Below are 12,929 nucleotides of genomic sequence, written 5' to 3'. Positions count from 1 at the left end.
TGACATCCATTCTAATCAAGAATTTGTCTATCTGTGCCTTAAAAATATCCACTGACGGCCTCCACAGCCCTCTGTGGTAATGAGTTCCACAGATTAACTACCCTCTGACTAAAGAAGTTCCTCCTCACCTCCTTTCTAAAAGAGCACCCTGTAATTCTGAGGCTATGACCTCTGGTCCTAGACTCTCCCACCAGTGGAAACATCCTTTCCACATCCTCTTTATCTATGCCTTTCATTATTCTGTAAGTTTCAATGAGGTCCCCCTCAACCTTCTAAACTCCAGCAAGTACAGGCCCAGTGCTGTCAAACTCTCATCATATGCTAACCCACTCATTCCTGCAATCATTCCTGTAAACGTTCTCTGGACCATCTCCAGAACCAGCACATCCTTCCTCAGATATGGGGCCCAAATTTGGTCACTGTTCTCCAAATACGGCCTGACCAACACCTTATAGAGCCTCAGCATTACATCTCATCTACTTGCAGTAGCACAACAGAATATGTAAATGTAGTACACTGTAAACAATATAATAAACAAAAAAAGGTCAGTGTGTGTATGTGTGTGTGTGTATATATATAATATATATATATATATATATATAATATAACTTATATTCACAGGCTGTTATATATGCATACATATACACACACACTCTCATAAAACAATAATAGTATATGTTCAGAGCTTATTTGAGGTTGTAGTGTTTAATAGCCTAATGGCTAATGGGAACAAGCTGTGCCTGAACCTGGATGTTACAGTTTTCGGGCTCCTATACCTTCTTCACAATGGCAGGGGTGAAATGAGTGGTGTATGTCTCTGTTATAACCTACCATCACAGCCTCCAGTTCATTGTCCAGATCAATGGAACTGCTGTACCTCGGTTCATTTATTTACGCAGCCATAGTCTGAGCATCTCCAAAAATGGCGTTCCTAGCAGTTTGCTTGGTGAGAGTGGGAACCTAGTACGACTTGGGTGGGGGAGGGATGGAGAGGGAATGCAGGGGTTACTTGAATTTAGAGAAATCAATATTCATACTAAAGGTAGACACAAAATACTGTAGTAACTCAGCGGGACAGACAGCATCTCTGGAGAGAAGGAATGGGTGACGTTTTGTGTCGAGATACCAATGGGTTGTAAGCTGCCCAAGCGAAATATGAGATGCTGTTCCTCCAATTTGCCATTAGCCGCACTCTGACAATGGAGGAGGCATAGGACAGAAAGGTCAGTGTGGGAATGGGACGGGGAATTAAAGTGTTTGCCAACCGGGAGATCAGGTAGGTCCAGGCGGACTGAGCGAAGGTGTTCAGCGAAACGATCACCCAGTCTATGTTTGGTCTCGCCGATGTGTGAGAGTCCACGCCTTGAACAACGAATACAGTAGATGCAGTTGGAGAAGGTGCAAGTGAATCTCTGCCTAACCTAAAAGAACTGGAGTCGAGGGAGGAGGTATAGGGACAGGTACACATGCCAGAAGGTATTACTCCAGCACATTGTGTCATTTATTTGTAAACCAGCATCTGCAGTTCCTTGTTTCTGCGTAAGATAATTAATTTAGATAAGTGGCATTGAGCATGACCCATTCTGGCCCATTTTTCAAATGCACACATCCCATTATTGTGTAGGAAAATAACTGCAGATGCTGGTACAAATCGAAGGTATATAGCCTTTACAGCTGCCAAATATATCAAAATCCATCATGAATAGAGTTAACACCACTATTGCGTAAGTAGTGAGTCACACAAATGTCATTTGAAAATCTATTCCCAATTATAACTAAGCAAATGGACTAATGGCCGCAGATGGTGAAAATAAATTAGTCTGGCATTTTGCAATAAATAAAAAAGGGAATAATTACACACAAGTAATGTTTTAAGGATTAAATAATGATTCAATACAAATCATATACTATGAAAGCAATTGGATCTTGAAACTCTGCTAGATTTCTATCCACTCTCTTTAAATGCAGGTGACCCTAGCATTATGACCAATCTGACACAGAAATTCACATATCACTACCCAAAAATTTGGTTTGCAGAATAGTTTATGTGAATGAACTAAAATAATAAACACAACATTATTTTTTCCAAATCGCAGTTCTGGACTCGTGCGCATTTAAAACAGCGTCAGATTATGGAAAATCACGACACGTATCATTTTTTACCTTCACTGTTTTTACATTGCAATATAAAAATGTCAGAAAGAAATGAAGTCATTAACATCACTTGATTCATGTATTCTTTCCCAGGCATATTACATTGTAGTTAAAAGTAGGTTTAGTGCATTTTGGGAACACAAAAACCGGAGTGGGCTATTTAACTCCTTGTTTCTCTCTGCCATTTAATGAGCTCATGACTGATTTGTGACCTATTTCCTTACCTCTTTCCCCCATGTTGCCTTAGTACTCTTATTATCGCAGGGTCACTTCCAGAAGTTTCTTGTTAAAGAGAGCCAAGTTTGACCACTTTCTATATCTCACCTTTTTTGACCTCCTTTCTCTCTCCTCCATTTATTTTATTTTCCTCTCCCCTCGCTTTTCTCTCTTTCTCACTCTTTCTTCCTCACCGCATTCTCTATCATTGGATATTTTTAATGCAGAGATTGATAGGTTCTTGATTAGTAAGGACATCAAAGGTTATGGGGAGAAGACAGGAGAATGCGGCTGAGAGGGAAAAATAGATTGAATGGCAGACAGTGAGAATGGGCCCGCACCTGTCCTCCACTATCACCCTGAGTACCGGCACACCACAGGGCTGTGTTCTGAGCCCCATGCTCTACTCCCTCTTCACACACGACTGTGTTCCTGCATTCGACACCAACACCATTGTGAAGTTTGCAGACGACACTACGGTGATCGGGTTTATCACCAACGGGGATGAAACAAACTATAGAGCGGAGGTGCAGAACCTGGCGGACTGGTGCTCGGATAACAACCTGTCCCTAAATACCACCAAGACCAAGGAGCTGATCATCAACTTCCGTAGGTCACATAACGGGGAATATGCCCCGATCTCTATCAACGGGGACAGTGTGGAGAGAGTGTCCAGCTTCAAGTTTCTGGGCACTCACATTTCGGAGGACCTAACATGGTCCAATAACACTGCTGCGCTGGTCAAGAAGGCACAACAAAGACTGTTCTACTTAAGAACACTGAAAAAGTCTGGTCTACCCCAACAGCTGCTGACGACCTTCTACCGCTGCACCATAGAGAGCATCCTAACGCATGGCATCCCTGTGTGGTACCTCAGCTGCATGGAGGCAGAAAGGAAAGCTCTACAGCGGGTAGTCCATAGAGCTCAGAGGGCCATCGGAACACAGCTACCAGACTTGGAGGGCATCTACAACACACGATGCCTCAGAAAAGCCACCAGCATCCACAAAGACTCTTCACACCCCTGCAACAGTCTGTTCGAACTCCTTCCATCGGGCAGACGATACAAGGCCTTCTACGCCCGCACCTCCAGACTCAGGAACAGCTTCATTCCCAGGGCCATAGCTGCTATGAACCGGTCCTGCTGAGCCGGATGGCCACAACGCATAGATCAACTTGCACTTTACCCTGTCTAAAAACTGTTACAATTGTTTCGTTTCGTTGGGTTGCTGTTAATTACTTAAATTATTGCATTGTATGGGAGGCGCATTCCCAATCTCGTTGTACCCCTGGGTACAATGACAATAAAGATATATTGTATTGTATTGTATTGTATTGTATGGGCTGAATAGTCTAATTCTGCTCCCACATCTTATGATTTTTGTAACCTCAAGAGACATTTTGATGTCTCTGCCCTCAGAGCCAGTGTGACTGCATTCTTCCTCTAGTTCTGCATCTGCTTATCGTCCACATTCCTATTCTTCCTATTCCTCTGGTTTCTATTCCGCCGGTTCCTATTTCTCTGCATTCATGCAGCAATGTATTTCTTCATCTGAACCTTCCCGTTACCCAAACCCCACTCCAATACAATGAACATAGAATACAGAACACTACTGTTGCTCCAACTAATCGTTTCAATTCCTATACCTCTTAATACGCACATTTCATTTTGTTCGGCAAACATTCATTGGCTATCCTAAAGAGTACAGTTTAGTTTAGAGATACAGCGCAGAAACAGGCCCTTGGGCCCAGCGAGTCCGCGCCGACCAGCGATCCCTGCACATTAGCACTTTCCTACACACACTAGGGACAATTTACACATACACCAAGCCAATTAACCTACAAACTTGTATGTCTTTGGAGTGTGGGAGGAAACCGAAGATCTCAGGGAAAATCCACACAGTCAAGGGGAGAACGTACAAACGTTGTACAGATAGCACCCGTAGTCGGGATCAAACCCAGGTCTTCGGCGCTGCAAGCGTTGTAATACAGCAACTCTACCGCTGCGCCACCATGCCGCCTCATTGGGTTTGCGAAGCCATTTCAGAGGGTATTCATTGCTATCTTGGTCTGAAGAAGGGTCTTGACCCGAAACGTCACCCATTCTTTCTAACCAGAGATGCTGCCTGCCCGCTGAGTTACTCCAGTATTTTGTGTCTATCTTAGGTGTACATCAGCATCTGCTGTTCCATCCTACACAAGATTTATATTTCCTCCCTGACAAATCTTAAGGAACTAGCTGAACAATATTTAAATATGTTATCAAAATATTTAATTTTCAGACTCCAAAATTGAAGTGTAAACCTTCATTAAAAAAAAGATTAAAATCACATCAGGAGTTATAGTAATAGTAAAGTAAATATTTAAACTGCAAACTGGATGCAATGTAAAATGATATTACATGGAAACTATTTCCAATCTGACTCAGCTCCTTCACAGAGATGATTCAGGATAAACATTGGGGGTTAATGGACCATTGAAAGAAGGAAATACATCAGTGACCCTTGAGTACTCGGTTGGAGAAAAATCAATGCAATAATAATTAATACCAACTTTGGGTTTTGGAAGCCTAAACATCATGGATGAAGGGAAACCTCTTAGAAATAAGATGCAGCAATTTTTCTGAGGTCTTGGAAATTTACAATAGAATAATTCAATTTTAATTGTGATAAACTACATAATTTGTAAAATTCGACCTAATATATTATTCATTGTGTACAGCATGTTTAAAAATCCTCTTTTATTCCTGTTCTTCCCATCACATATCCAGCTTGACAGAAGAGGGTCCCATCCCGAAACATCATCTAACCAAGTTCTCCTGAGTTGTTGTTTGACCTACACAGTGCTTTGATTATTTAATTTCCATGTTAGGAAGGATAAACGGCACAGCGCAGACTATTTTGAATTGGCAGCACAGTGGTGCAGCGGTAGAGTTGCTGCCTTACAGCGCCAGAGAACCGGGTACGATCCTGATTAGGGGTGCTTGTCTGTACGGAGTTTGTACGTTCTCCCCAAGACCTGCTTGGGTTTTCTCCGGGTGCTCCGGTTTCCTCCCTCGCTCCAAAGACGTACAGGTTAGTAGGTTAATTTGATTTATTCACAAAATGCTGGAGTAACTCAGCAGGTCAGGCAGCATCTCGGGAGAGAAGGAATGGGTGACGTTTCGGGTCGAGACCCTTCTTCAGACTGATGTCGGGGGTGGGACAAAGGAAGGATATAGGTGGAGACAGGAAGATAGAGGGAGATCTGGGAAGGAGGAGGGGAAGGGAGGGACAGAGGAGCTATCTGAAGTTGGAGAAGTCGACGTTCATACCACCGGGCCGCAAACTGCCCAGGCGAAATATGAGGTGCTGCTCCTCCAATTTCCGGCGGGCCTCACTATGGCACTGGAGGAGGCCCATGACAGAGAGGTCAGACTGGGAATGGGAGGGGGAGTTAAAGTGCTGGGCCACCGGGAGATCAGTTGCGTTAATGCGGACCGAGCGCAGGTGTTCAGCGAAGCGATCGCCGAGCCTGCGCTTGGTTTCGCCGATATAGATAAGTTGACATCTAGAGCAGCGGATGCAATAGATGAGGTTGGAGGAGGTGCAGGTGAACCTCTGTCTCACCTGGAAAGAATGTTTGGGTATTTTGATGGAGTTGAGGGGGGAGGTAAAGGGACAGGTGTTGCATCTCGTGCGGTTGCAAGGGAAAGTGCCCGGGGTTAGGGTGGTTTGGGTAGGAAGGGACGAGTGGACCAGTAAGTTGCGGAGGGAACGGTCTCTGCGGAACGCAGAGAGGGGAGGGGATGGGAAGATATGGCCAGTGGTGGGGTCCTGTTGTAAGTGACGGAAATGTTGGTGGATGATATGTTGTTTTTCGCTTGGTTTCGCCGATATATGGCTTTGTTAAAAATTGTAACTTGTCCCTAGTATGTAGGATAGTGCTAGTGTACAGGGATCGCTGGTCGGCGCAGACTCGTGAGGCCGAAGGGCCTGTTTCTGCGCTGTATCGCTAAATTGAACTACTCTTTGATTTCTTACTCAAGCCAAATTTGAATTCATTGGCCAGCTCCCCTGGGATTCCATGAGATCTGACATAGGTCTCAGTGATTCCAGTGGCCTCTGGTGTCATTACGGTTATATAAATGTGTAATGCTAAGTGGTACCAGAGCTAGGAATTCCACACTATCTGTTAGCAAGTCAAATGACAGGTACAAAATCTGACATTGTTATCTGTAGATTAGTGTACAAAAGGAATGGGAGGCAGAAGGAGCATATTGGAAAGCATAGCTGAGGTGTGCATGAGCAGTAAGAAATGGGTTTAATAGAGTCGGTAATTTTAAGACAATCACTTTTTAATTGAAGTTTCCAAAGAAATTGGTGAACAGAACAATGTTTATTGTGCGAGGGGTATTTCAGTTTTGTTTTCAAGCAGACCTGTCTCACTGCAGATTTAATTAAAAACACCATTAGTGCCAGGAGTTTAGAACTCTGGATCAATTACTCACAGTGGTATATTGGGTAGCTGTCAACTAAAATTCAATTCCTCCTACAGGAAAGAAACCTTTGGCAATAACTTTGGACAGAATGAATTATTCAGTCTAAATCTTGGGGACGGAACAAATTATTTTCTTTGAAGAGAAGAAACTGTCAAAGCACCTTGGTCTTCTGTCACTGTTACATGGGGTCCTATCCTTTTTCTCATTTACATGTTACACCTTAGCAACATTATCCTGAAACATATTGTCAATTTGTACAAATACACTGGTCGGTGCGGACTCGATGGGCTGAAGGGCCTGTGTCCGCGCTGTATCTCTAAACTAAACTAAACTAAACACTAATTCTAACTGACCAGCACCTTTCTCATCTTCTTCCACATATCTAGTGCCAAATGCTTTTTTAACAACCATTGGCATTAATTAATTGTAATTAAATACTGAAAAGAACAAAGCTATTGCCTGCAACCCTGCCACTATTGCGTTTCTTGGTCACCTGTACCATATGTGTGAGGTTTAACCAGAGTGTAAAAAAATATATCGAATACAGCAAGTGCCATCCTTCGATTTGGACCAAATGATACAAAACTCCACATTTGTCCAAAGGCTTACTGTTGTGTACGAAGAATTATTGTTGATTAATCAATCGAACATAATTGAAACATGGGCTCGTATGGCTGTGTCATTATTTAATAATATCAAGACCTCTCCTGTATCTCATCCATGGTCCTGCCCAGTCCTCAAATCCCTCAGTTCCTGTCATGCAAAAAAAACAAATCAATCTCAATCTTGAACATACCCAAAGATGAAGCATTCAGTGCTCTGTTGTAGAAAATACTAAAGATTGCAGTAGAGTAATTTCTCCAACATCTGCCCTTGATAGTCTTCACCTTACACCCTTTACTGCGAGCCACAAGATCAGTTTTATACAGAACCCTCATGTGAGAGTAATTGGACGTCATTGACAATTTTGAAGTATAGTAACTATCAACCGCAAGAGACTGTGTACATCTTGAATAAGAAGTAGATAATAGACAATAGGTGCAGGAGTAGGCCATTCAGCCCTTCGAGCCAGCACCGCCATTCAATGCGATCATGGCTGATCACTCTCAATCAGTACCCCGTTCCTGCCTTCTCCCCATACCCCCTCACTCCGCTATCCTTAAGAGCTCTATCCAGCTCTCTCTTGAAAGCATCCAACGAACTGGCCTCCACTGCCTTCTGAGGCAGAGAATTCCACACCTTCACCACTCTCTGACTGAAAAAGTTCTTCCTCATCTCCGTTCTAAATGGCCTACCCCTTATTCTTAAACTGTGGCCCCTTGTTCTGGACTCCCCCAACATTGGGAACATGTTTCCTGCCTCTAATGTGTCCAATCCCCTAATTATCTTATATGTTTCAATAAGATCCCCCCTCATCCTTCTAAATTCCAGTATATACAAGTGTAACAGCAGATTATGATGAGGAATAGTTGATGGGGAACTCTTATTTTATCAGGGACCTTCACAGCGCAGAACCCTGGAGCTCATTTATTTTTATTTTACCTGGCACTGGAGTAGTAAGGGTTGCCTTCTTCTTCAAACCTCCTAATGATTGGTTCCTTTAGAGCTGCCTCGTCTTCTGCAGAGAACTACAAAAACAATAAATATTGAAACAACCTGTATTTTTATGAGATTTCCAACTTCTGCAAATTTTTGATTGACATTTTATGCAGTAATGTTTTCTGCCTCGATGAAACAACACGGACGGAATATGGACAGAACTGGCAATGCCAGCAATTTCACCCAGTTCAGTTCAGTTCAGTTTAGTTTATTATTGTCATGTGTACTGAGGTACAGTGAAAAGCTTTTGTTGCGTGCTATCCAGTCAGCGGAATGACAATACATGAATACAATCGAGCCATTCACAGTGCACAGATACATGATAAGGGAATAACATTTAATGCAAGATAATGCTAGTAAAGTCCGATCAAAGATAGTCCGAGGGTCACCAATGAGGTAGATAGCAGTTCAGGACTGCTCTTTGGTTGTGGTAGTTGCCTGATGACAGCTGAGAAGAAACTGTCTCTGAATCTGGAGGTGTGCATTTTCACACTTCTATACCTATTGCCCGATGGGAGAGGGGGGAAGAGGGAGTGGCCAAGGTGTGACTCGTCCTTGATTACGCTGCTGGCCCTACCGAGGCAGTGAGAGGTATAAATGGAGTCAATGGAAGGGAGGTTGGTTTGTGTGATGATCTAGGCTGCGTCCACAATTCGCTGCAATTTCTTGCGGTCTTGGATGGAGGTCTTCCCAAACCAAGCTGCTATACATCCTGTTAAAATGCTTTCTACCTATGCCTAACTGAGATTGAGGTACTAAAAGACTGCTGACAATTTTCCTGGCCCTTATAGGGAGGGTCCCAGCAACAATTAAAAAATGGCCTGTCTGAAGAAAGGTCCTGACCCGAAACGTCTCCCCACAATTTTTCTCCAGAGCTGCTGCTTAATCTGCTGAGTTACTCCAACACTTATGTTTATCAATGAAAAAGTGGCAATGTATTACCAAATGTGAATGATTTGCATTTTGGTGGGAGAAGTAATGCGTTTGGGAAGCATTGACAGAGTAGCCTAGACAAGTAACTTTGTTTGTGGTAGACATTTCAGCTATGCTGCATCAGAGTTTACTTTAGTTTAGTTTAGTTTAGTTTAGGGATACAGCGCAGAAACAGGCCCTTCAGCCTACTGAGTACACGCCGACCAGCAATTCCCGCATACCAACGCTATCCTACACACACTAGGGGCAATTTACAATTATACCAAGCCAATTAACCTACGTCTTTGGAGTGTAGGAGGAAACCGGAGAAAACCCATGCAGGTCATGGGGAGAATGTACAAACTCCATACTGCCAAGCATCCATAGTCAGGGTAGAGCCCGGGTCTCTGGCGCTGTACGGCAGCAACTCTACCGCTGCACCACCGTGACGCCCCAGTTGGAAGAAAAAATGCTTTAGTAAGTTTGATCAGGTGCCAATCAACTAGGTTGCTTGGTAAAAAATAGTGCTGAGTGGCATTCACCCAGGTAAGTGGAGAGCGTTCAATCACAATCCTGACTTGTGTCTTGCAGAAGGTGGAAAGGCTTTGGGGTGTCACCAGGTGAATCACATACAGTCTTAGATTCATATAGCCCAGAAACAGGCACTTTGGCTCAACCCCTCCATGCTGATCAAGATGCCCCATTCAAGCTAGTCCCATTTGCCCACTCTTGGCCCATATCCTTTTAAAGATTTCCTTGCTGCAACGACGCCTAGTCTCTGATTTGGTCTCACAGCCACATTATTAATGTGGATAGCGCGGGTAAGCTTCGGTCAATGATAATCCCCAGGGCTTTGATGACGAAACTTGGCTACGCTAATCCCACTGAATGTCAAGACTAGGAGAATTGAAAGTTCACGCCCACTTCAGATGTTGTGCAAGAATTAAGGTCATTGATGAAGCAGTGGAAGTGTTTAGGTCTAGAAGCTCCAAGGAATTCCTGCAATCATGTTCTGTTGTTACGAGGACTACTCTCCAAAAAACACAACCTCCTTCCTTTAAACAATATAGGACTCCAAAAATGCTAGGTCAATAAGATTGGGGGATTTTAATTAGTCAAGAATCATCAAGAGTCTTTCATTGTTATATATCCCGAAACAGAACAATGAAATTCTTAGATGAAGCAGTACAACACACATATAAACATACTCTGTCAACACATGCAAACTCTGTCAACTTGGGGGAAAAAATCAGTGTATATACAGATATATACACACCTGCACACACATATTTGTGTGTGTGTGTGTGCGTGTATATAAAACAAACAGACATTATTAGTGCAGAGACAAGTGTAGTACCCCCAGGTTTATGGAATTCGCAGTTTATTTGGAGGCTATAATGTTCCAATGCCTGATGGTTGTAGGGAAGAAGCTGCTCCTGAACCTGGACATTAGTTTTCAGGCACCTATACCTTCTTCCTGATGGCAGGAGTGAAATGAGAGGGTGGCCAGGGTGGAGTGGGTCTCTGATGATGCCGGCTGCCTTTTTTGAGGCAGCAACTCTCCTATATCCCTTTGATAGTGGGGAGGTCAGTACCCGCGATGGACTGGACAGTGTTCACCACTTTTTGCAATCTTCTTTGCTCCTGGGTGTTTGAGTTGACGAACCAGTCCATGATGTTTAAGAAGCACGTAGATGGGTACATGGGTAGAACAGGTTTGGAGGGATGTGGGCCGAACGCAGGCAGGTCGGACGAGGAAAGATGGGGCATGTTGATAGGTGTGGGCAAGTTGGGCATATGGGCCTGTTTCCACACTGTAAGACTTAATGATATGGGAAAAGAGCAACTGGTTATGAACTATATTAAAATCTGATGGCTATCGATTTTCATTTTGTGCAAAATATGCAAACAACTTTGGAAAAATTACAACCAATTAAGCTGTAAAACCAGGCACATATCTGGAAACCAGAATATCTCTGCATGCAATGGTTTTTTACAATTGCTGGCATGGACAACATTTTTGTTGTGGGCACATTGTGGATTTGCCACATGTAAAACGTACAGCAAAGGATACAATGTTTTCTGAGTCCATTACATGAAATTTATGCCTCAACTATCTCACTTGCATTATGTAAACTCATACCATATTCATACCCACCTCTTTTCCATCCCTTGCTCTTTGGTCTTTTGTAATTGTAGCTAAAACAGTAGCTGCTTGCTCACCGCCCATCACAGAGATACGTGCATTGGGCCACATGTACAGGAACCTTGGGCTGATGAAAAAACAGAAAATTAAGCTAGAAATATCAAAAAGTCATGTTGCCCTTTGAGTCTGCTCCGCCATTCAATGTGATCATGGCTGACCATTCAAATTCAGTGCCATTTCCAGCTTTTCCCCCATGTTGAAGGTAGACACAAAATGCTGGAGTAACTCGGCGGGTCAGGCAGCATATCTGGAGAGAAGGAACGGGTGACGTTTCAGGTCGAGTCCCTTCTTCAGACTGAAGCCAGGGGAGGGGGTGGGACAAAGATAAGATGCAGTCGGAGACAGGAAGACTAGTGGGAGAACTGGGAAGGGGGAGGGGATAGACAGGGAAAGCAGGGACTATCTCGTTAGAGAAGTCAATGTTCATACTGCCGGGGTGTAAACTACCCAAGCGAAATATGAGGTATTGCTCCTCCAATTTGCGCTGGGCCGCACTCTGACAATGGAGGAGGCCCAAGACAGAAAGGTCAGATTGGGAATGGGAGGGGCAGTTGAAGTGCTGAGCCACCGGGAGATCAGGTTGGTTAAGACGGACTGAGCGGAGGTGTTCAGCGAAACGATCGCAGAGCCAATACTTGGTCTCACCAATGTAGAAAAGTTGACACCTGGAACAGCGGATACAATAGACGAGGTTGGAGGAGGTGCAGGTGAACCTCTGCCTCACCTGAAAGACTGTTTGGGTCCAAGGATGGAGTCGATGGGGGAGGTAAAGGGACAGGTGTTGCATCTCCTACGGTTGCAGGGGAAAGTACCTGGGGAGGGGGTGGTTTGGGTGAGAAGGGACGAGTGGACCAGGGAGTTTCGGAGGGAACGGTCTCTGCGGAAAGCAGAAAGGGGTGGAGATGAGAAGATGTGGCCAGTAGTGGGATCCCGTTGGAGGTGGCAGAAATGTTGGAGGATAATTTGTTGTATGCGACGGCTGATGGGGTGGAAGGTGAGGACAAGGGGGACTCTATCTTTGTTACGGATAGGGGGAGGGGCAGCAAGAGCAGAGCTGCGGGATATTGAGGAGACCCTAGTGTGAGCCTCATCTTCATTTTCAATAAAAGTTGATTAATACAAAGAAATACAACTTTCTCTCATAAACATAACCTAACGTTTCAAAAGGATTGATACTTCCTCGAAGATAATCCACTGGAAAATGCAGAAATACACCCGAGCTGCTAGACCTTCATTTGACAGGAGAAGGAATGGGTGACGTTTCGGGTCGAGACCTTCTTTGTTTCGATCCGAAACGTCACCCGTACCTTCTCTCCAGAGATGCTGCTTGTCCTGCTGAGTTACTCCAGCATTGTGTCTACC

At 44.0% G+C, this 12,929-nt stretch overlaps 1 protein-coding gene across 1 annotated transcript in view; it reads right to left on the bottom strand.

Annotated features, from left to right (window-relative positions):
• mccc2 (methylcrotonyl-CoA carboxylase subunit 2) overlaps window positions 1-12,929 on the bottom strand; it is a 69,356-nt gene that overhangs the window by 2,480 nt on the left and 53,947 nt on the right. The window contains exons 15-16 of the mRNA XM_078397060.1: window positions 11,520-11,634; window positions 8,393-8,478 (exon numbers count right to left, since the gene is read on the bottom strand). Coding sequence (XP_078253186.1) covers window positions 8,393-8,478; window positions 11,520-11,634 — 201 coding nt within the window. The remainder of the gene's footprint in view (window positions 1-8,392; window positions 8,479-11,519; window positions 11,635-12,929) is intronic.

This window comes from Rhinoraja longicauda, chromosome 3 (genome assembly GCF_053455715.1).
Source record: "Rhinoraja longicauda isolate Sanriku21f chromosome 3, sRhiLon1.1, whole genome shotgun sequence".
Classification (NCBI taxonomy): domain Eukaryota; kingdom Metazoa; phylum Chordata; class Chondrichthyes; order Rajiformes; family Arhynchobatidae; genus Rhinoraja; species Rhinoraja longicauda.
This window is presented reverse-complemented; position numbering and strand designations above follow the sequence as displayed.